The sequence below is a fragment of the Centroberyx gerrardi genome, chromosome 6 (assembly GCF_048128805.1).
Source record: "Centroberyx gerrardi isolate f3 chromosome 6, fCenGer3.hap1.cur.20231027, whole genome shotgun sequence".
Taxonomy (NCBI): Eukaryota; Metazoa; Chordata; class Actinopteri; order Beryciformes; family Berycidae; genus Centroberyx; species Centroberyx gerrardi.
In genome coordinates, this window is record NC_136002.1 from 29332672 (window position 1) to 29357475 (window position 24804).

Genomic DNA, 24804 nt, shown 5'->3' on the forward strand with positions numbered 1-24804 from the left:
ATTTAAAAATGAAAGGAACAAAAAGAAGCAAGGCTGAGTGAGTGCGCGAGCCACAACCGGGGAAATGGAAGACGAGGACACCAAACCAACAGACAAAAAACAAAAAAACAGACGGAGGAAGAGGGTGAACGGGGGGGGTCAGAGGTCGGTTAGAGGTGCGTGAGGGCGGGTGTCAGAGACTTCTTACGGTAAGCCACCGTCTCAAAGTCGCTGATGTGGACCGCACCTGAGGACGGCTGCTCCGAGGACTCCGACGTTTCCGCGCCGGTCCCGGCAGGCTCGGCGACGGGCTCAGCGGTGGCATCGCTTCTCCCTTCCGCCGGGGTAGAGGCGCTCTGGTCGGCCTCCAGGACGGCGGGAGGCGAGGCGGGGGGCGAGGGAGAGGGAGGAGGGGCGTCTGGTTTATCTGGGGTGAGAGAGAGAGAGAGAGAGAGAGAAGACTGCTGAAAAAAATATCTTGTAATCCCTGAGAGGTTTTGTTTTATTGATTTTGTGTGTTTATGTCCATTCATTTTGTTCTCTTAAAGCTGCAATATGAATCTTTTCCTACCTTAAACATATCAACAAATAAATATAAGATTCAATTATAGATTATCAATCTGTCTGTGACCTTGTATTCACGCCTAAATCCCTCCATTTGCCTGTAATTGGCTTGTTTAAGAGGTTTGGGTCGTTTTGGGGCGTGTACCATTTGCTGTGGGCTGTGAGAGAAAACATTTACCGGGTTGAACGATATGTTTGCTTCCAACGGTGTGAAACGTTTTTTTCAACTGCTTTTGAGGTACGATCGATCAGGTTCGGGGTGATTCTGCAGTTTCATTGGCTTCGTACAAATGCGTTTCCGCAATTGGCTCCAAGAATTCTTCAAAGAGGACGCGCGGGGGGAGGAGGGCGGGACTAACGATACACTTCCTGCCAGTATATCTGTAATTATTGTATGCATGTATGAACTTGCGTTGACTTGTGCAGATTTGTTATTAATTCTAATTTAATATGCATGTCCGCTCTGGCGACACGGGCAGACTTGTCCTGCTAATGAAGCCGATCTAATTCTGGGAGAGAAACAGAGAGAGTTCACACGAGTCAATCAGCCAGTCAGTGTCAGCAGCCTCGGGCGGATCTGAATTGCCACGGTACCCGAGTGCAACTGAGAGAAAATGGAAAAGAAAGTGAAGTGACAATGAAAAAAAAATCTCAGAGTGAATTGAATGGTTTTTTTCACAGAATTAGATCTAGCGCAAGCTGTAGTCCCAACCTTGGGGTTACGGTGTATTTTGTTTCTCCCATATTTTTTCGTTTTGCATCCAAGTATATCATTGATGTGTTATGTTAAAAAAAAAAACATTGATTCTATATATATATATAAATATTTAGGAAGAATTTTGGCTAAACTATTGTGGATTTTCGTTTTTTCCTCTAACAGTGCATTACAGGTTACATTACATTAGAGGTTGTAATGTGAACACAGTATAAACACTGGTATGCAGTAATATCTATTTTATACACACACAACAGCAAAGCATGATGGTCCTTGTAGTTCTGCGGTGTGTTCTTTACCTTGCAGAGGAGCGGCGGGTGCGTCCTGGTCCGTCGTTGCAGCGGAGACCTCAGTGACCTCAGAGGGGGCGGGGTCAGAAACATCAGAGGGGGCGGAGTCATAGGCATCAGAGGTGGCGGGGTCAGAGGCCTCAGAAGGGGCGGGGTCAGAGACCTCAGAGGGGGCGGGGTCAGTGACTTCAGCTGGGGCGGGGTCAGAGACTTCAGAGGGGGCGGGGTCAGAGACCTCCGAGGGGGCGGGGTCAGAGGCCTCAGCGGGGGCGGGGTCAGTGACTTCAGAGGGGGCGGGGTCAGTGACTTCAGAGGGGGCGGGGTCAGAGACCTCCGAGGGGGCGGGGTCAGTGACTTCAGAGGGGGTGGGGTCAGTGACTTCAGAGGGGGCGGGGTCAGTGACTTCAGAGGGGGCGGGGTCAGAGGCAGGGGCAGCAGGGGGGTCCGTGGGGGCGGAGTCTGGTTCTGACACTATCACAGTCTGCCGGGCTTTAGTGGCTTCTACTGCTGAGGAGGGAAGGAGAGAGGAGAGAGAGGGAGAGAGAGAGAGAGAGGGAGGGAGAGGGAGAGGGAGAGGGAGAGGGAGAGAGAGGGAGAGGGAGAGGGAGAGGAGTGAAAGAGGGGAGGACGGAAAAAAGATAGGAAGGGACATAGAAAGGAAAGGGAGTGGAGCAGGTGAGGTAGGGTGAGGGAGGGAGAGACGGAGAGTTAGTGAGCAAGTGAGAGGAAGAGAAACAAAAAGAAGAGAGGGAACGCAGAAGACGAGACGAGACGATAAAAGAAGACGCGAGGAGAGACGAGCAGAGAGAAAACACGAGAGGAGACGCGAAGAAAAGAGACAGAGGAGAGGAGAGCTACATTTCAGACAGTGTTTCCCTTTTCCAACCCACTTTCTGTGTTGAGAGGAATCCAGGAGAGAGAGAGAGAGATCAGAGCGAGGGCAGAGAGGAGAGGAGAGTGATGGAGAGAGAGAGGCAGAGTGATAGAGGAGAGAGAGAGAGAGAGAATTGGTATGGAGGAGTAGTGAGTGGCATGAATAAAAGGGGATAATGCGCTTTACTGAAAAACTCACTAGGTGCAACAACACAGTCATTGCCTTCCTGTTCTGTCTTGTCACCCAACCTGTCTGCAGAGGTTTAGGAAATATTGATACAGTAGAATATTGGAGCACAATATTCTATCAATACACACTGATGTCCAAATTATAAAAAGAGACTGAATTGAATTGCGTAAATTTGAGTTTGTCATGTTCATATTGAACCGTTGAAAACTAGCAGCAGTAGTACCAGTACACTCTCCGACAATGTTGGAATGAATCTTTGCTCGTTTGCTTTTCCTGCGTCTCGGAGAGCTCAGTCTGAATTGAGAAAACCGAGTTTGAAATTACAGTTAAATGTTAATTCAATAATCAGGGATGCACCCGATTGCCCACTGATCAAAATTGTCCGATAAACGTTACAAACAGGTCATCGGTGTGCAGCTGATCACAATTCATCTGTCCAATCAAAAAAAGATAAATTAATACATTTTTCAATTGCCAGATCAGGAAAGCAGTTGAACCTATGCTATAAGAAAGTCTGAGCCAATTTGCTGCAGTCAGAACATTAAAACCAGTTTAATATTTTGGACAGAAGGCAGAGCCGGCTGCTGCAGTGAAAAACTTCATGTGCTGCTGCTGCTGGCAACAGCTGAGTAAACACCTACGCAATTAATATGTCTGGATAAAACCTTTGACTTATTTACACATAGATAGGCCAGCTATGATGCAGCCATAAGAACAGTCTGTTAAACACAGCGCTATATTTAAATGAATTTATGCTTGCTGTGCACTTTTACATGATGTGCCACTGCATCATGATCATCGGATCATGATCGGCTGATCATACTGTTAAATGCAAAACAACGGTTCAATATGAGCATGACATTCAAACACTAATCTCTTTCCATATCCAATATTGTAGTATCTTATTTTTTAATTGAAGCCTTCAAAACTAAATCACAATATAAAGCAGCGGCAAATCGCACTACTTAAGCTCCCACAGATTATTATTGCAGTATTATGGCACTGTGGCTCAAGCATGGAGGTAAATATCGTATCGTTCCACCCCTACCTGACTGTGTGTCCTTGTCTTTCTCGGACTCAGCAGGTTTGCAGGGGCTGGCGGCCGCTCCCTCTCCCTGGTTCTGGGTCTGGGTCTGGGTCTTGGCCTGGGGGGGGCTGGCCTCGGCGCTGGGGGGTTTCAGCGGGCTCTCTCCTCCCATGCTGCTCCGGGGCGACTGCATCTCCATCTCCTCCCCCCAGTCGGACACGGGCTGGTGGCCGTCCAGTGGGGAGAAGGGGCTGAGCGGCTTGGCTCCCTCCGGCGAGTCCTGGGCGCCCGGCGGGGGGATGTGGACCTTCGGCCTGGGGGTCCGCTGGTCCTTGGGGCTTCCCGCCGACGGGCCGGAGGAGGGAGGGGAATGGGGAGAAGGGGAGGAGGGGGAGCTGTTTTTACTCGAGGTCGGCTTCTCTTTCTCCGCGTCTTTCTTCTCGTCGACCCCGGAGTCGTGCTCGCCCTCGGAGCCGTCGCTCCCTTCTTCCACACCGTCGTCTTCTCCGTCGCTGGCGTCCTCCCACTCGTCCTCGTCGTCCTCTCCGTCTCCGTTCTTCTCCTCCACCTGAGAACAGACGAAACATGGAGATTTTATAAAACATCATGGGAAAACGGTGGGACAACATTGTTACTGTAAATAAAAAGGGAAAGTAGGATGCAAATAGAGCGTTTGAAGAATCAAATTCATCTGCCATCTATCTTTAATCTCTTTTTACAATGCTGGTATATTGTATTGTTTCTTTGATAAAGGTTAATAAAATAAATAAAGGAACAACAACCAGGACCTGAGCATGTGTGTGTGTACAGTATGTATTTGTGCTCTAATCTGCATATTTCATGTTCAAATAGTGTTCAATTTATCCAACAGTTGATCAAAAGCTCCACTATGACGGAATCTCTCCATCAATTTTCAGCTGGACTGTTTTTCTAGAAAGAAATGAGGAGGAAACTTATTGTCCTGTTCACTTCGCTGCCAGGTTCAACTGGGGCCGACCATTTTAAAAATAAACGCCTCATGGTGAGGTGCTCGGTTTGTATAATTAATCAAGACGCTCTCTGATGCAACCCAAGTACCTTCTTCGGCGGGGGAGCTTTGGGTTTTTCTTCCTCCTTCTCCTTCTTCTTAGTCTTCTCCTCTCTCTTCGTCTTGTCCTCCTTTTCTTTCTCCTCGTCTTCCTTCTCTCCCTCCCAGCGGTTGTCATGCATGCTGTCAGTGGCATACAGTTATGTCAGTTGTTCAATGCACACACACACACACACACACACACACACACACACAGAGTACCAAACTCACAAATACCGCTTAACAAAAAGAAGGAAAAACAGCCTGTTTCCTGAATAATAACACTGCAATGTTTTCAGCAACTGATGGTAAGCATTTCTCTCTCCCCCCCTCCCTCCCTCCCCTACAGGTGCATTTTACCAAATAAATAAATAAATATATAGTACCAAGCATACAGAATTGGATATAAAAAAAAAGTAAAGCATGCATGTTTCCTAAATAATAAAACTGTAGTGCTTGCAGCAACATTTGGTAACCATTAACCACTGTGGAAGCCATCCAGGTGTTTCAGTGGTTCAGTGGGTAAAAATACACTGGTTAATAAACTGGTTAGCTTGCCAGTACCCAGAATCCCCTGCTGCAGTGAACCAAATTCACAAATAAATACAGTCCAACAAGCGAAATGGACATCAAAAAGAAAAGCAGAAAGACCAGGATGCAACTCCTTATTTCTCAGACTCTGTTGATACATCAAAAAAAAAAAGTGGGTTCCCTTTTCCACAATCAGCCCGCTTTCCTGGAAATAGCAGGAATGAGCAAATTACACCAAATGGCCGTTGTTTCCGCCAATGCTTGAATAGTAAGATCAAATTTCTAGGCTATTAATAATAAGTATTATTATTACGCAGTCTAGAAATGTGATGTAATTTAGAAGAAAGAAAAGAAAAGAAAAGAAAAAATTAAATAAAATACCCCCGCAAAAAACCCTCGAAAAAAACCTCCAAATCCACAAAGGCAATAATATCGTATATCGCGATATAAAATTTTGGATATCGCCCAAGCCTATACGCCACAACTGGTATGTGAGGTAATGATGTTGACAGATCAGTAAAGTCAAATTTACTTCACTTTACTTCATTTACTGAGATCAGTGCTCACTGCTGATAACTACAGCCTCAATATTGCAATTTTACCCCAAACACGCCTACAGCACAATTTGGTTACGCATCATCGTGAAGCTTTTGAAACATGGACTGTGATTTCGTCCGTATGAACTCAGCTCAAACGTACCTGTAGCTCTGTCTCTGTCCTCGGCCCTTCCCTCGGCCCCGCTCCCCCCGGCCCCCCGGGGTCCGGCCCTGGGACAGGAAGTCGCCAAACGTCGGAGCTTTAGGAGGCCGCTTACTGTCGTCTGGAGGGCAGAACGATGGTGAGTCAGACAGAGGATTACAAAAAGGAAATTAAGAGAGACCAAATGTAGGGGGAAGTGGAGAAGAGGGGGATAGAAAGAGGAGTGAAGTGGTCTAATTACCAAGGCCTTATATCCTGCTACAAGTGCTGGTATTTAATGGCATCGCAAGTATCAAAATTCATGACCCAGATGGGACATAAGCTGGGAAATGAGGCATTCTATTACCTGAATTTTAAAGAGTATGATTATAAGACAGACTTGTCAAACAGCTGGTTATCTTGCCAGGTGGTGCTAATAGCCATTCTCTTGTACCTAAGGCTGCTCCACCTTCTGAATATTACCCAATAAGAAGTTTTCAGTTTTGTTCACTATAGGTATTGTGATAGTCTGCCATAGCTTGGGTAAAATTAAGGTATCAGGGTATCTACAGGTATCATAAAACAATATTTGAGATATTTTCATTGCTGCCTGGTATTGAATTTAAGACCAAAATAAAGAAACAAAACTGGAAAACCAGACTATTTTTCATTCAACATAGCTGATGAAAAGGTCTGAAACTAAAACGGGCAGAGAAAGAGAAAGGACACCAGGAAGAAAATTGTTAGGAAACATGAACTCCAATTGGATTCAGTAAACCAGATATGATGAAAAGAATAAAACAATTTTTGTACTAACTTTTTGTACCTCTAAAACTGTTCTGTATTAATCTAAGAGTGGACATGCAGTGCAAAGAAACCTCTAATAGCTGTATTTAAGACATTTTAATACTTATTAAGGCCTTACATTTAATTTACATATTTTCCAGACTTTTTAAGGACACGCAGATACCTCGTGTGTTGTGACTAGTCTAGCCCTGGACAACATGGGTCGCCTGTATTCTACGATGCGGCCACACCATCAAACCCATCTCCTGTCACACTTTCCACTCATTTATACACCCTACTTCATCCTTCTATCTATCCCTCCACCTCCTTGTCCTGTTTGCTGCTGCAGTCTGGGTAAAACTAGCCTCACTGTCTTATATAATATCAGAGTGAAGAGTCTTCAGCAGCGGTCCGGGTCGTCTGCAGCGCCGACCTTCTGTTTACCTCCGGGGCAAAGTCAAGCATCTATTAGTTATTTAACAGATGACTGATGAACAGACAGCTCTAATACTGAAACTCAGAAGGAGGAAGGGGGGGAAAGTAAGGGAGGGAGAAAGAGGAAAAGAGGGAGAGATAAAGGAGAGGAAGGTTGAGAGAAAGGTCAGGGATAAGGGAAAGATACTAGTATGGAAGGGATGAGAGGAGGAAAGGAAGCAAGAGAAAAGGAGGTGTAAGAAAGAGAGAAGGTAGTCAAAGTGAGGAAAGGAAGGGAGAGAGGGAAGAAGGGCGGGAGATGGAGGGAGGAAGGAGAGAGAAAGATAATAGCGTGGGAGGGATGAGAGAGGGAGAAAGGAAGGAAGGGAGGGAGGGAGAGGGAGGAAGATGGAGGTGAAGGCAAGAGAAAAGAACGTAGTCAAAATGAGGAAAGAATGAGAGAGGGAGGAAGGAAGGGAGAGAAATAGAGGGATGAAGTAGAGAGAAAGATACTAGTGTGAGAGAGATGAGAGGGAGAAAGGAAGGAAGGAAGGGAGGAAGAGGGAGGTAGAGGAAAGAGAGAAGAAGGTAGTGAGGAAAGGATGAAAAATGGAGGAAGGAAGGGAGGGAGGAAGAGGGAGGTAAAGGAAAGAGAGAAGAAGGTAGTCAAAGTGAGGAAAGGATGAAAGAGGGAGGAAGGAAGGAAGGGAGAGAGGGAAGAAGGGCGGGAGATGGAGGGAGGAAGCAGAGAGAGGGAGGAAGGAAGGAAGGAAGGAAGGGAAGAAGGAAGGGAGAACGGGAGAGCGGAGGAGGCGGAGGGAGGGGAAGCTTGCGATAAAAAGGTCAGGGAGAGGAGGATACAAGTGTGGGAGGATGATGAGAGAGGGAAGGAGGAAGGGATGGGAGGGAGAAAGGAAGGGAGGACGAGGGAGATGAAGGACAGAGAAAAGTAAGTCAAAGTGAGGGAAGGATGAAAGAGGGAGGAAGGGGAGAGAAAGGTCAGGGGGAGAGAGATACAAGCGTAGGAGGGATGGAGGAAGGGAAGAAGAGAGGCGGAGGAGGGAGAGAGAGAGAGAGGAAGCTTGCGATAAAAAGGTCAGAGAGAGAAAGATACAAGTACAAAGGGGGGGATGAGGGGATCAGTGGAGAGAAAAGAAGTGAGAGGATGAAGATGAAGAGATTTGCACAGAGCAGCCTGGAGCTGTGAAGAGGACGCTCAGTCATTCCACAGATTAGAAACGCTGAAAAATACACACACACACACACACACACATTTATACACACACACACACACACACACACACACAGCCAAAGCGAGTGCAGGCTATGACGTGCGGCAGGTGTAATGCCATAATCTGTAATATACACTCCAGTTACAGTCAGACACACTGAGGGAAGGACGAGACCTGGGTTCAGTAGCAGTTACAGATAGTTTTTAGTGTTTATTTTCAGCTGTTTGAGGAACAACACGGGCTGGATGATCTGCATCGGGACACGTACCAATACAAAAATTTCACAGTGCGATTATCTTGACCAGAATTATCTCGATACAGGATATTATCTTTAAATGTAAAACTGTAACCTATATGCTTCAATCATTTAATTCACCTAATTTATTATATCAATCACAAGACATTTGACTTTTTCTTATAAAATGCCGTTTTATCTTATAGAAATTGTAAGGAGAGTTTTAAATCCAAATAACAGCATCTACAATGAAGTCAAATGCCTTTGAAAGTGCAACCAATATAACAGTTTATTAGAGCGCTCCTCCTTTTGAAATTAATAAAATAAATAGTAATATAGATATAGAAATACGATATAGGTATATAGTAATAGCGGTTATTGTCCCATCCCTACTGTCAATCACAGAAAAGTATGCAAATTTAACTTGACGTTCCTGTGGTCATCTCCACTTTTCTGGCACTTGTTTCCTTTGTCCAGTGAGGGCAAACTCCACCCGTCTGGCACTCTGAGCAAGTAAATCAAACACTAAGAACTATCTGCAAACACTATTTGACCTCCTGAGGTTGGTGTGTGTGGTGAGAAGCGTTTGGAGCGCTGCCAGCCTCGGGAAAGTTCAGCAAATCCTTACAGATCGTCACCCAATTCCAAAGCAAAACCCCTACAAGGATCGGACTGTGTCTGAGGCAAAACCTCCACGTCCACAGTATGAAAATGTAACGTCAGGGCACCAGCTGAATGATTCTAGTTTTCCAGATGGCTGAAATCTGCACAATTGCCCAGTGCAGCTCAATGGGCACTAAGACAGGGTATCTGCAGGGTTCAGAAGGGCAAATTTAAGACTTTGCTAGACTTTTTTAATGCTGCTCGGAATTGAAATCAAGACAAATTTAAAAACCAAAATAAAGACATAAAAGATGGCGCAACCAGCCTGTTTCTGAAAGTTCTGCAACTACAAATGGAGGTAGAATAAGAAAAAGGACACCAAGGCTAGTAGTATATTGTTAAGGGACATGAAGTCCAATTGTGCTTCACAGAGCAGATGCATTGAAAAAAAAAAAAAGGTCTGTATTAATCTAAGAGTGGACATGCAGCACAAAGAAACCTGTCACTGTGTGATGAAAAAGTGAGATCTCTAATAACCGTATTTAAGGCATTTTAATACTTTTCCAGTCTATAAATTCAGACAACTGAAGACTTTTTCAGACCTTTCAAGGACCTGCAAACACCCTGCAACACTGCCAGGGTCAGGGGATTCAATCCCACTGAGGCAGCTGATACTAAATATATATAAAATAGAGTAAAATAGACTTGCCATTATATTAAAGATATATACCATGGCTATAAACCAGTGGATTAGACCAGAACTGCCCATTTTAAAATGATAACCACCAGGTTGGGATTTAGATCTAGTTGGATCCAGGAGAGGTGAAGGTGTGTTTGGGATTGGGTGCTGCTGTTGTGCTTCAGACAGAAACAAATGGAACACACACACACTTTAATCTCAGTCCCATGCTGTGGTCTAACCTGAGGCCCTGCCCCGAGGCTCTGTACGGGAGTTACGCCCCCTGGCTGTAGGGAGGACACACACACAAACACACACACATTACAGCCACAACAAAAGACACACACACACACCACATCATGTCCACAACAGAAATGTTCCCCCCCCCCAAAAAAAACACACATATAAAAACACATCGTAACCACAAATATGTAAACCAATCACCATCGTCATACTGCGGCACTGTGATGACAGATGTACTGGAGGGTAAACTCACCTAAACTCAGTCTTACCAACCTTTTGATTTACCAAATAAGTGTTTTTCTACCTTTCTCAAGCTTCCATAAATCTTTAGTTGTAGGCAGCGTTATAGTCGTATCAGACTGATATAAGTTAGATAAAAAAGGGTGTTTTCAAGAAAATAAATCCCTCTAAAAAATAAAGATGACATTAGTGCTATCAGGGTGTTGAGGGAGAATAGTAGGTAAGTAATATATCTTGACCGGGTCGTACGGAGGGGGACAAGCACACGAAACGATAAAACAGACGAATCCACAAGAGCGTTATTAAGTATAAGCAACAATCCAGGTGATAGCCTCGGGACGGTAATATTCAAATTCCAGCTGAAATTACCTACTGTATTTTGACTTCCTGGGGTAATTTTAATCTCGTCTGCATCGACATCTGGGGTTTCACGTAATTACAGAATTGTGCACCTGGCATCTGGATTACAAGAGCCGTTTAACCAGGAAGGGGGGCGAGAGAAAAGATGTTCCAACAAGGATAATAAAAGTGTTGCATTATTATCATTAAAACTCATTTTATCTGCAGGTCAAAATATGTTGGTTTCCTTCTTTTGAAATATCGATTTTTTGTTTGTTTACACTAGAAGTTGTTGGCATGTATCGGTTTGAATTTCTTTTTTTTTAATTATTTCTTTACACTAGAAGTTGATGGCATGTATCCTTCTTTTGAAATATATATATCTTGGTTTGTTTATAGTGGCGGTTGTTGCCCCGGCTGGAGTGGACGGTGTGTCCTCCTTGTTGTATTTCCCAGCACCTCACTACCCATGACTGAGAACCAGGCTCCTTCTAAAAGCTGTCACCTCCTGTCAGATCGGCACGGCGGAGGCTTAAGGGGTTGATTTGGACTCCGGGGAAATTCATCGCTCATTTACATAACGAGCTTAATCAGCTCGCATTTACATAACGGACTTAATCAGCCGGCGGAGGGGCTTGGAGTCGCGTCCTGTGATGCTGCGACGTTTCGTGTTTGTGTGTTGGAGTGACATCATGTCAGACGAAAAGAGATGTTGGGGTATGGGTGCTGTCCTTGACTTGTCAGCTGTTGTGTAGCCATGGCAACAGCACCTTGTTAGAGACTCGTCTTGAGGGAGAGTGTGTGTGTGTGTGTGTGTGTTTTAAGACTTGCCTCTCCTGCCGCCCTGCTCTGATGTCATGCCCTCTGCAGCCACAGATGGGTCCTCCTTGAACCTGTGAAAAACACCGCAGGGTTAGACACACACACACACACACACACAAACACACACACACACACACACACGCAACAAAGATCAATGTTCCCCTTTCCACATACTACCTTCTCATCACACCACTCTCTGCTCGTCATCTTTATCCCTACTGACATGCACACAGACAGACAGACACACACACACACACACACACACTCTGCTGTCCTTGCCTCCTCACCTCCTCCCCAACCCCACCGTGTCGAGCCGCTCCACATCCCGCTCTCATCTATTCATCTACACTTCAAATACTCAAGTTTCATTGTTTGTCCAGTTTCCCTAAAAGTGATGAATGATCTTATGGAAGACTCAATAAGAAACTGTCTTTGCTTTGTTTAGATTTAATTAGGTTTAGCCTTTGAGTCTCCTGGTTTGACCTTTCTCCCACAGCGGACATTTTGAACTCCTGTCACATTCAGGGTGGGAAACTCTACTGGGAAGATCGGCATAGCGCATGAAAACAAAGGCAGACGACAGAGGCGAAGCCGACTGAACGTTAACAAGACAACTGACCAAAAATGGGAAGTTAGCTAGATTAGTATTTAGCTACTAGCTAGCTTCCTAGGGTAGCCGGTAGCCAAACAGAGTACCATAAAATGTGACCCTACGTCCCTCCAGATTCTTGAGATCCATTGGCTTCTAATATGTTTTTCAGTGGGGAATGTGTGGAATGATACATGTCTGATTCCTGTGGTTTGTATGATGTGCATCTTGGGACAGCTGGGCTGTACTTGCCATTCTGGGTAGTTTCCCACCACAAGTGTGACATAATTTAAAAATAGCTGCTGTGGGAAAAAGGTCAATTGATGCGCTTTTCCAGAAAATGTTACTTTGCTCTCTCATTTATTTGGCATTGATTGCATTTTGCTTTCTTGCATTGCTGTCTGTTGATTGTCTGCAACTTCTGTGTTTGTCTTGATGCCATTTCCTTGGCCAGGTTTCCCTTGAAAAAAGGGATTCTTAATGTTGTTCTTAATGACAGCCTGGTTAAATTATTATTTTTTGAAAAAAATTTAAAAAAAAGCTTGTTAGCATTCCTCATCCATGTGGCCCAGCTAGCTGTAAACTTGTGGCAACATTTCCCATGCCACTACAAGTAGTTTTTAACATTAATATTTTGTGCTCCAACAGTATCTGATTTTTTTTAAATCTTCTGGTTCTCTTCGATTCATGCACCTTGGAAGAGCTGCAAAGTTGCGGCAGATTAGTTGCCCTTAGTCAATTTTTTCCCCACAATGTCCAATGAAGAAAAATAACCACCTAAAATTCACAGTGCCATGGTTTCCCTTTAAAAAGAAAGTAGCTTTCATACGTTTTCCCAATCACCCAGCCACGCTCAAGTCTCTCTCTCCCTATTCCCCTCTCCTTCCACTTCCTGTTTCCCGTCCCTCCTCCCACCCTCCTCCGACCCTCCTCACATGCTGTCAGTCTTCTGTGCGTCCCACTCTCGTCTCCACTGGCCCGTGGCGTTGCGATGGCGTGCGAGTCTCTCCTCGTCGATCTGCTCACGCTCCTTCTTCCAGCGCAGGTACTCTGCTCTCTCCCGGCCCGTCATCGACATGGTCATGTCCACCGAGCCTTTCGGACCGGGTCTTCGACTCTGAAGGGACAGAGAGGGACACGGTAAACAACACTAGAGGCATCAGTACCACTACAGTGGAAAGCAGAGGTGGGGACTCGAGTCACATGACTTCGAATCACAATTTTAATCGCTTGAGACTTCACTTGATGCATGAAGAGAAGACTTGAGACTTCACTTGAGTTCTGGTGACTTGGGACTCGACTTTGACTTGTACTTTGACGACTTGAAAAGGTTTCTAAAGTCTTGACTTGAGATCTTGTGTTTGTGTAAATGACTTAGATTGAAAGTGATGAGATTTGTTCCAGCAGACGACTGAATTTAAATTCTGTTTTCTGAATTTGTATGGAATGATTGAATTTATTGAAGTTGAAACTGATTATAGAAATCAAACTCATGATGCTCTTACCAAGTTTTTATCCTATTAAAACCATATTGCACTGAAAAGTCCTAGATATTTAGTTTTCTTTAAGATATTAAATTGATACTGGACTCTTGATTTGTTCTGACTTGACTGGCTGTTCTACATTTAGACTTGAGACTTGACATTAATGACTTGGACTTGACTTGGCAATCTACATTTAGACTTGGGACTTGACTTGAGGCTTGTGCCTCAAGACTTGAGACTAACTCGGGACTCGAGCCAGACTCTCAAACTTTTTTTTTTTTTTGCTCACAACCCTTTTCACAGACCGGCTCTACTCACAGTCCACTCTTTCTCCAGTTCGGCTCCCGTCTTCACGTTGTCGAAGTCCAGCCCTCCCCAGTTTCGGACGTGCCTCCTGCTGCCCTCCTTGCGGTCGATGTCGGGCGCCGGGCCCGAGCGCCGCGGGTCGTCCAGGAAGTTACGGATGGGCTTGTCTCCATCCACCTGATGAGAATAACACCAAATGTAAACCGTCCAACAGCTGCCCTTCTACATCTCCCATTCTTCCCTTATGTATGTTCAGCAGCGGTGGACCAGCACTACTTCTTATGATTTAAATGTTCTCATTAAAGCCAGTCTCTCCCCCAAACACAACGGGAGATATTAATAATTAGGCCTTTTATCATAACAAAGACCAATAAATCAATAGATGTATAACAACAACAGATCAATAAAGTTAAGATAGTCAACTGACGCCTTCAGATCATCAACAACAGACCAGCCATGTAAGCCCCAGAAAACATTGAATTCCAAAACTACACACAGTTTAGGATTATAAGGACCTTTATAGTATGTAATGGTATAAAGTAATACTTTGTGTATTCTGAATACTACCTGTCATTCTCCACTGCATACTATCTAATCTGATCTAATAAATCAAAATGCCATAAAAATAATCTTAAAAAAAAAACTCAATCCCATACCCGTTGTCCTCTCTCATACTCTGCGATCTTCTCCATTTCTTCGTTCATCTTCTCAATGTTCTGTCGTCTCTTCTCCTCCCATTCCTGTCCACAAAAACAACAACAACAACAATAACAACAACACAGGGTTGGATCATCAGTGATAGATCGCAATGAATTATTTAACAAATACAAGAAGAGTTAGAGTCATGTGTAAGACCAGGGAACACTAGACACCAGAAACACTCATAAAACTAACTGGGTTTTATTTTGACTGACCGGGAAAATCTGGGCAGGTGTAACGAATGTTTAACACTCCGCTCTCCCTCAACGACGCCTGTTGATGAGCCCTTGAGCGAGGCACTTAACCCTAACGGTACGTTTACGGGCTACAAAGCAACAGGAAGTCATTCATTTTCAGTGGAAGCCGGCGGCACGAAGCTACAAACACCAGAGCGTAAAATATAGCAGCTACAAACCCGAAGTTCAGCTGCTTCAACTTTTTCCCACGCTCTGATGATGCGGTGAAGCACGAACCAATCAGAGCAGAGGGAAAGTAGGGTATATTCACGTTTCTTATTATTTACTTGATGAATTATTTCAGTTAACAAGAACGATTATTTGCGAAAATAAAATAAAAAGAGAGACAAAAACAAAGCTATGACAGAATGACATCATTAGTTGCTGCCCACAGCGTGACGACGACATGAACTGACGACAACCGGCCAAACACTTCTCTGCTCTGTGGGTGACGGCGTAGCTCGGTGCGCCGGACTGTTTGTAGCTTTTGTGGCGCATAACGTGAACGGACCATAAGACTGGTTGCATTTTCCCGGTTAAATAAAGGTTAGAAATGAATAAAACCAAGAAAAAGTCAATTCATCCACACTCACCTTGGATTTCCTGTCCATGCCCGCTGGTGTCCCTCCCCCTCCACCACCTCCTTCTCTCCCGCCCCCTCCTCCTTCTCTCCCTCCTCCCTCTCTCCCTCCGCCCTCTCTCCCTCCTCCCTCTCTCCCTCCTCCTCCCTCTCTCCCTCCTCCTCCTCCTCTTCCTCTCCTCCCTCCTCTGCGCCCCGGTCCTCCTTCCCCTGGTTCTCCATCTCTGGGTCTGTCAGGTCTCGGCTCCCTGTCTCTTCTCTCCTGGTGGCCTCCTCTTCCCCCTCCACCTCCTCTTTCTCCTCCACCTCCTCTTTCTCCACCACCTCCTCTTTCTCCACCACCTCCTCTTTCTCCACCTACTCCTCTTTCTCCACCTACTCCTCTTTCTCCACCGCCTCCTCTTTGACCCCCCCGGCCCAGTCGCCCTGACCCCGCCCTCCTGGGGGGGCTGTGGGCGTCGCCCTGCGCTCTGTGGCCGTCGCTCTCCTCGGACGACTTCCGGCCGCGAGGCGTTCCGGGTTTCCAGTCGTTCACGACTCTCTTCTCCTGCAGGAAAAGACACACGATGAATGACGATGAATCTTAAATTTTCCATTCATAATATACACCTATTTAACAATCAATGCCAAAAAAAAACATTTTTTGTATCTTTATAACAAAATCCCATTACTTTTACTTCCTGGAAAACAGTATCTTTCATGGTGACCTCATGCTGCACCAGCAGGGGTAAATGAAAATTCCAACCAATAAAACATCACAGATTTTTGAACGGTCCCGCCCCTCCACCCCTCCCATCAAATAAAACTGTCTCTCTCTCCGTAAGCGATACCCCATTGGTTTACACTTTTGAATGATCCCTCCCCAACATCTTGTTTCAACAGGAAATACATCACATTAAGGAAGTAAACTCCTGTCAAAATGCTGCTTCATGAGGACTTTAACCAAGGTGGGAAGTTTCCACCCAAACTGCTGGTAAATTTTGTCGTATTTTGTTGTAGCTTGTAAGTATATTAACTGCTCCAGCCATCATTTGGAGCATTGGTTCTCAACCTCGGGTTTGGGACACCCAGGGGGTCACAAGATCATTTTGGGGGGAGATGATTTAGGAGATTTTGGGATACTAAAAAACATATTTTAACTACACATTTTTATTATCATGTTTATTTTTACTGATTTGTCTGTAATTTTTGCTTTTTTCTTGTGAAATACTGAATAGTTTTCAGCCTGTAGGCCTCCTCTGATAAGGAATCAAACAAAACAACCTGAAAAGGGAAAATCATTATTTGGTTGAACTGTTCACTTTGCATGTGACGCCTGTAACAGTAAGCATGGCTTCATGTTAAGGGGTTACAAGCCAAAAAGGTTGAGAACCACTTTGCAGCTTGTCTTCTATTCGAGAAATCATATTTGGCTGGTTAAAAAGTGGTAATGGCTGGTGAGTGAAAATCCATCAGGCTCTTTTTTTTCCATGGGGGAAAAAAAAGTTTGTTTCCTGCCCTGAACTTCACCCCTCTACTCTTTAATTTAATCCCATTCAATCCTCTTTATGAAGAATTGGTGCCATATAAAGGAACAAGAGAATAACTAGAGCTATGGATTATGCAAAACTGTGATATGTGATGAACAGAGAGAGAGAGAGAGAGGGGGGGGGGGGGGACAGAGAGAGAGAGAGAGAGAGACAGAGAGAGGGACAGAGCGAGAGAGAGAGAGTGAGAGAGAGAGAGCGAGAGAGAGAGAGAGAGAGCGAGAGAGAGACAGAGAGAGACACACAATGAGAGCGAGAGACAGAGAGAGAGACAGAGAGAGAGAGAGAGAGAGGGAGAGACACACAATGAGAGAGAGAGAGACAGAGAGAGAGCAAAAGAGAGAGAGCGAGAGCAAGAGAGAGAGAGGGAGAGACAGAGACAGAGAGAGAGACAGAGGGAGAGAGAGAGAGACAGAGAGAGAGAGAGCGAGAGCGAGACAGAGAGACAGAGGGAGAGAGAGAGACACACAATGAGAGAGAGAGGGACAGAGAGAGAGAGCAAGAGAGAGAGCGAGAGCAACAGAGAGGGAGAGAGAGAGAGACACACAATGAGAGAGAGAGAGACAGAGAGAGAGAGGGACAGAGAGAGAGAGAGAGGGAGAGAGGGGTTATGATGAACTGAGAGAACAAGACAGGAAGAAACCCTGATGAATCAGTTAAGTTTTCAAGGATCTTTTCAGCGTTGGGATCATCAGTCTGTAGTCGAGTTTTAAGAAGTTTGACAGTCTAATCAGCCAAATCTGACCCTTATCCACTCAGACAGGTATGCAGGTCCAGTAGAAGCCGTCCTGCTGGCCTTCGGGCTCTGCTTTTTAACACCAGGGGGTCTGCAGTCATCACCGGTCATTTAGAGGCAATCTGGACCGCAGTCGGATCTCAACAGGAACTGATTGCATCGTTACACCGCCGTCTCTCTGAACCTGATTAGCAGCGACTCGTCCTCTACGGCCCGCGGGAGGCCGACTAGAAACACGCCGTGAATTTCAAGTGGCGCGCTTGTTGCGGCTATAGACGCCGTAACAATTATAACAACGATTTATAACAATTATAATCAACAGCAGGACTTCCTCTCCTCTGTCTCTTCTTCATACCGTCTCAATATAGAAACAATACTAAGCGGAGTGGACTGGCCTCTCCTTTAAGAAAAAGCTGATTTCTTCATTAGATCCTCTCTCCCTGCTTGCGTTTATAGATCCGCTGTAAAGACTAGATGAAGTGTTGTGCTTTGTTGCATTCTGTCTAGAAGAAAAACAGAAGTACTTTGCTTTTACATTCTCTGAAACAGAACGGTAACAATGGCGGCGGAGAGTGATTTGGAACTGGAAACGTCTTCGTTAGATGAGGAAGAAGAGCTCATTTCTGTTTCACTACTGAAAAGGAGAAGATTACAGAAGATTAGGAGAAGATGGTGTCTCCTCCACCTCCTCCATGTTGTCTTCACTATTAGCCGAAATCAACTGGAAACACGTAGGACGAAACACAAAGCGGTCGAATCACAGTTCTTGCGGTCTTGCATCGCCCTACACGCGGTTACATTTTTGGAGGAGAGGTGCATGTAGCTACAGTGACATTTTGAATTTGGACGACAAATTAGCCTTTAGAAAGGAGCTCTAAAGAGCGGGTGCTAAAAGGGAGACACGGGATTTTTGAGAAATCAAAAAGACGGTGGGTAGCAGCTTCACCTGTGTGTTCAGTAGGGATGGGACGATATATTAAAAATCAATATATCGCGATACAAAAATGTGACAATACGTATCGCGGGGCAGAAAAATGAATGGTGATATCAGCTCCTTGTTATTCTGCTGTAGGAATCACAAATGAGACGCTTGACCATCACAGTTTCACAAGCTCTCCATCCAAATTATATCATTGTCACTTTGTAATGACATTTTTAAATTGTTGTTTTACATTCTAGCAGCCAATGGCATCGCTAGAAAGATTTGTGGCTCAGAAATAAACAGAATTCTGCACAGTCAGACTTTGTCGTCACCGAACTTTTATTTATCACGTCGTATCGTGGTTGTATTGAATCCTGAATCCCATATCGAATCGTATCGTGAGATAAGCGTATCGTCCCATCCCCAGTGTTCAGTATGTGTTTATATGGTGCAGGTGCATCTTTTGCAAACCGTGTGCACATAACAGACGTTACAAACTAACTTGTATATAATCTCAAAGGCCCTGCACTGGATAGAATACTGAATATACAGAGAAGGGTAAAAAGATTAAAGACGTCATTTGCCAAAAAGTCGCCAGCCACTGACGCCAGCCACTGTAGTTCATTTTACACCGTAATCTAGTATTACAACATTATGATGCTGTAACAGGTCAGATCCTCTCAGCACCAGTTTAGACCTCTGCCAGGCAAGTTGGCTTAATCAAATCTTTCAAATCACAGCAGAGGCAGAGCAGCATGGATGGACTGACCAACACTGAAACACACACTGATATATACACAGCAGATACACACACACACACACATCACCGCTATGATACGGATATCTCACATATATGTCAACTTTTCAGGATCTAAGAAAATAAGCCTCATTTTCAGATTGACCACCATTGATTTTTGAGTTTATCGAATGGGCTCTGAAAGGGTTTTACCAAATTTTCTCAACCCACAGAAGACGATGTAATCCTTCAACTGTAGTTAAAACTTGAAAATCACCAAAATTGAGAGTTACAAGGTTTTCACACGACAACAGCGATATATTAATTGTGTGTAACGGTGTCAAATGTGTTTCAAGGAAGTCAATTCATGAATGAACTCATCAATTCCAATTCAGCTGAGGAACTGGAATTTGAAAAAAACCTACAGGAAACAGAACTGGAATTGAATTGGAGTTTAATTTACTTCAGTGAAATTCCATGTTTTTTTTGTTTTCTCTTACCACATATCTGAGATTACACATAGTGTTATATATTATTAGGGCTGGGTATCGTTTAAAAAATTACGATACCAGTACCAATACCAGTACCCTTAAAGTGATACCGATACCAATAGAGTACTTCACTCGATACCTTTTTTTTTACGTTTTGGTGGCATCTGTATGGGTTGTAGCTGCTGCGGCAGTGGGCCAATCACACGTCGCATTAAATCGAAGAACGCTTGCGGTGATTGGCTGCGAGCAAAACCATACAAATAGTCATTTTTTTCTAGATCTGTGTACAAAAAGTATCTAGAATCTAGTATCTAGAATGCAGGTATCGTTTGACTGGAGAAGTTTCGATACTACTTGGTACTGGGTTATTTCGGTCGATACCTTAAAAGGTATCGAGTACCGATACCCAGCCCTATATATTATCAATACTGAATATCATAAAATGTTAAAAGGTGCCTTTCGCATACATACATTATGATTGAATGCATTTGTATCTTTTATTTGATTCATAATGTTTGATGTATAATGTTCAGTGAAGTGGAATTTCATGAATTTCATTTAATGGAACTCAATTCTGTTTCCTTCTGTTTCCTTAGAGTTGGGAGCAATTCCAATTTCAGGAACTGAATTGGAATTTACCAATTAAATTTCATTCTCAATTAAATTCATGGATGGCCCTGACCCTGTTCTCCACCTCAGCTTCTGCAGTATGACACCAGTTTCCCTCTAGAATGAATATACATACGAATAGATATATCGATATCTCATCTCATGCCGTCCCACACACACACACAACCTGCCAGCCTGGACCCAGAGTGTCAGATGACTGATGCAGGGCATGATGGGTAGACTGACAGGCGTGCGGTCGGTAAACAGATCACAGTAATGAGAAGCTGTCAGAGTTTATGAGCTGTGTCCTCTGTCACATTTCAGATAAACAGGTTATCTTTCCCCAGGCCAAGAATTATGGAGGAAAACCTAGACCGAGGTTAAGTAGTGTAGTTCTTAACGATATTATTCTTTTAACCTGCTTGGATTGAAGAACGGAGCGCAGGGCTGAAGCTGTGACTGACATCAAGCATTGTTTTTAAATACTACTTCAGCTCTACTACCATCTTCTGGTTTGCATTTATTGTGATGTAAAATTAGACGCTGCCACCATGTCATTATTTTGCCTTTATGTTTCTTGCTTTGCTTAAATTCCTCTGTTGTTTTTACTGGTTAATTTATTTTTTATTTACTCCTTTCTAACTGTGTTGTGTATTTTGAGAAGTGCAATGCAAATAAATATTATTCTCACCATGTGTCAGGTTTAGCTGAACTCACTACTAATTGTTTCAGAGCAGGATTTGTCTATAGCATGTGTAAGTGAAGTTACAAATTCATACGGTTACAGAGAGAATTGCCATATTACTCTTTCTGGTCTTAGTCTAGGAGAAGTAGAGAAGGAAGTGACACTGATGTCATGGGTATGTGATGTTTTGGAAAATCGTCGCTGTTGCTGCAGCCGTTTATCTGAGGAGAAACGTCTGTGTTTGCAGTGATAATCTGCTTCTCCTCCATAATGAGAGCGTGGAGCTAGGAACTAATATTTGGAAAAGGGAGAGAATTTACTCAATGGGTGTTTTGCTCAAATGTATTTGGGTGCCGCTGCCTCTGGATTAAAGTTTGCCGATTTCAACTTTTGCCCCGCACCGCCAGCTATCCCATCATGCTCCACTTCTCACTGAAAATGAATGGAGGCTGTGTGGCTGCCCGGCGAAACCGCTTGCAGTGAGTCTTTACCATCACAAAACCTGTGACGCCAAAGTATAGCAGTATTGAAACTAGTACTGTATCAAAATTCATGGTCCATACAGTTGAGTAAATCATCTGGTAGCATTAAACTCCATTATTCACATCTTCTATACTATAATAAGAAAAAAATAAGTAAAAGAGGGGAGTCATTTTCCATTTTATGCCATGAAATCAGAGACAGAGAGAGAGAGAGATACTTAACTGTGATATTGTGACAAAGCCTTTCACTTATCACAGCAAACATTTACCCGACTGAAGACTCTCACTCTGCATGTATTATAGTCTATTATCCTCCTATTTCTTACCCCAGTAGTTTTAGAAAGGTCTACTGTGACGGTGAAGTTCTCCTTCTCCGTCTTCCTTCTGTCCGTCTCTGGCTCATGGGGGCGGGGCTTTCTAGGCGTCGTCACGGCGATGCCCTCCTGCTCCGCCTTCTTCTTGTCTTCTTCTATTTCCTGTTGGCATCCATGAACAGAGGAGAAGGCCGCAGGTGATGGGAGACGACGTCAAAACTCAGCATTTAATGGTACAATCTCAACACTGACAGTCTGAAATCAAGATCACTTAAATTTGTATTTTCCTTTATAACAAAACGTACGTACCTGGTACCTCTTGACCAGAGCTTCGTTCTTCTTCCTCAGGGCTTCGATGCGTCGGTCCAGCTCGGCATCCTTCTCCTCCTTGGTCTTGAGATCCACCGCTGAAGACTGGCAGAGAGAGGAAGAGGAGAAGAAGAAGAAGAAGAAGAATGAAACGAGGAAGAGAACAGCTTGTCACTCAGTACTAAGACTGTTTTTAGCCTTTATTTACCCAGGGAATGAATGCTGAGCAGGCACACTCTTTCAGCGATGCCCTGCCTCACACTCATTCAGTTGCACACACTCACACACAGTCACAGGTTTTTGGGAGTTGGTCAACTAACTTACCTGTTAACTCTTACACAATGCTGAGAGATAGGAGGCCACTAGCATTATCCAAACTAAGAAGACTTTAAAAATGAAATATCAATCATTAACTCAGTTCAGCTGATGTAGCCAGGTTTATTTTTGGAACTATTTTCAGGTGAGAAACCATGTATTCATCCGCTGTGCAGTGATTTTTAGCTCGCTACTAACTTCACTTCCCAAGCAAACATGTAAAGTAGTCGCTCGGTCCTAGCCAAAGAGTCTTTGATGTTGCCTACAGTGATCGTGTCACTACTGAGGAGGCGGGTGTTATATTTCTGATTTATCTCGTCATTCAGTGAACGCCTCCATCCTCTGTTGTTACATCAGGTATTTTCCGATGCTTCGCAGCCTAATAACTCTGCCTACCCTTGTTCGAGCGTACTGTTCAGCTCCGTCTCTGCTCAGGTTTCTAGATCATGTCACCTTCCAGCTACAGCTGGACGGACGCTCCGGTTCGCTAGGCTTGGAAAGTAGCCCCTGGTAGTTCAAAACAATGTTACTTTAATATCGTGTGTAATGTAAATGTTACTAATCTCCTACACAAAGCTGCATGAGTTAGCCATATATCATTTTGGATTACTTACCATTTAGCTTTAGAGCTGCTACAAGTTCTAATTTTCTCACTTTTGAGATAATGCTAGTCGCCTGCTATCGCTCAACATAGTTTATGCTAAAGTGTTAGCATGGAGCACCAGAGGGAATGATCTACTGGGGACTCATGGATGATTTCGGTGTCTATGTTCTCGTTAATGGAACAATCTCCCAATCTCATCTTGTTTTAAGGGAGGTGAGAGCATTAGTTTCTCTCATCACCACCACCTCCAAACCACATAGCTTCATCACACACACAGCTCTGGAGTACATAACACCCACTTCCATCTTATAACAGGAATAAAATAAAACACTTTTTGATAAGCCACATGCAGAACAGAACTGAGTCTCGCATCTGGTATCTTTCTGGAGATTTTTCTGCAGCTTACTCACCATGTCTGTTCTGTCCTCGTGCACAGGTGGTGCACTAAATCTCTGCCTCTTCCTCCTGCAGGGAAAAGGAAGAAGATGCTGGGCTGTGATGGCAGTCTCGCCTACAACACCTTACATAACACACAAACGGTGGGAGCGGAGGTGAAACCGGAGCCTCTCTCCTGTCTGTGGGCCTGTAGAAGTGAGGAATCTGGGCCAGCTCATCTACCTTAGCGAGGTGGATTGAATGAGGTTGATCACAGGTGAGGTTGCAGGTGTGTGTGTGTGTGTGTGTGTGTGTGTGTGTGTGTGTGTATGTGTGTGTGTGAGACAGACAACACGAATCCATAAATCCTTCATGCGCACTCAAAGCCTCTGTAAGCGTATTAAGAGAAGCCAAGGTGCAAATATAAGTTAACCTGCACCACAACAACAGCGACGGCACGCGACACAGAGGCTAACCGGAGTATTTCAGCAGGGAAACCCGTTTACAAACTGCTTATTTTCATTTTTGCTTTGACTCTGTGCTCTCTTGGGAAGTAATGCAACCACACTGAGCCATGTCTGTGCCTCGATACAAAGCGCCGAAACCCTCCATGATGGAAACGGAGGGATTTTCCAACACGGGCGACATGCCGAAAAGAGGAGTGTGAATGTATCGAAACGTTAAAGTCGCGTTTTTTCCCCCCAATATTACCTTTATCGGAGGGAGTTGTAACGAGTGTAAAGAGGACTCGCTGCTCTCTGCCAATTCCTGGACCTCAATGTGTCCTGGTTATTCTGCTTCCTGTAAGCTACGGGCATCTTCCTGCCAAATAATGAGCCGCCTCGCGCCTTAAAGCGACAGCGCTGTTTGTGAACTAGAGAGTCAAAATAACGGTCAAAGTCTTCCACGTCAACATTACGTTACTAATCTGGAGCTTATTTTGTAGTAAATGTTTCATTCACCGATTTGGTCATAACGAGGGAAATGATCAAAAACGATATTTGGGTAAATTTACGTTAAGTGCTGTTCGTTAAAAGGCCACCAGAGGGCGCCAGTGGCCACCAAATAAACTTGACCTCATAACCCAGCGGTAATTAGGCCATATCCTGCCGCCAAAACTCACTCTCTCTCTCTCTCTCTCTCTCTCTCTCTCTCTCTCTCTCTCTCTCTCTCTCTCTCTCTCTCTCTCTCTCTCTCTCTCTCTCTCTCACACACACACACACACACACAAACTATAAAAATACATACACGCCCCAAGCTACACCCACTTCCCCCATTGCCAGATACACACACACTACCA

The 24804-nt window shown here is 44.4% G+C and overlaps 1 protein-coding gene across 5 annotated transcripts in view; it reads right to left on the reverse strand.

Annotated features, from left to right (window-relative positions):
* The window catches only part of ccdc9 (coiled-coil domain containing 9), a 31046-nt gene extending 6763 nt beyond the window's left edge, over positions 1–24283 (reverse strand). Inside the window, exons 1-15 of one of the 5 annotated variants that reach the window (XM_078284026.1) lie at positions 24216–24283; positions 23540–23594; positions 22211–22315; positions 21914–22063; positions 15743–15947; positions 15414–15652; positions 14542–14625; positions 13898–14062; positions 13031–13212; positions 11516–11577; positions 5935–6055; positions 4716–4848; positions 3654–4206; positions 1558–2052; positions 227–406 (exon numbers count right to left, since the gene is read on the reverse strand). In XM_078284026.1, coding sequence (XP_078140152.1) covers positions 227–406; positions 1558–2052; positions 3654–4206; positions 4716–4848; positions 5935–6055; positions 11516–11577; positions 13031–13212; positions 13898–14062; positions 14542–14625; positions 15414–15652; positions 15743–15947; positions 21914–22063; positions 22211–22315; positions 23540–23542 — 2677 coding nt within the window. In that variant the 5' untranslated portion in view covers positions 23543–23594; positions 24216–24283. Of the gene's footprint in view, positions 1–226; positions 407–1557; positions 2056–3653; positions 4207–4715; positions 4849–5934; positions 6056–11515; positions 11578–13030; positions 13213–13897; positions 14063–14541; positions 14626–15413; positions 15948–21913; positions 22064–22210; positions 22316–23539; positions 23650–24215 lie in introns of all 5 variants that reach the window. The other 4 variants (XM_078284025.1, XM_078284024.1, XM_078284022.1 and 1 more) reach the window with 4 other exon arrangements.
* Positions 24284–24804: the final 521 nt, after the last annotated feature.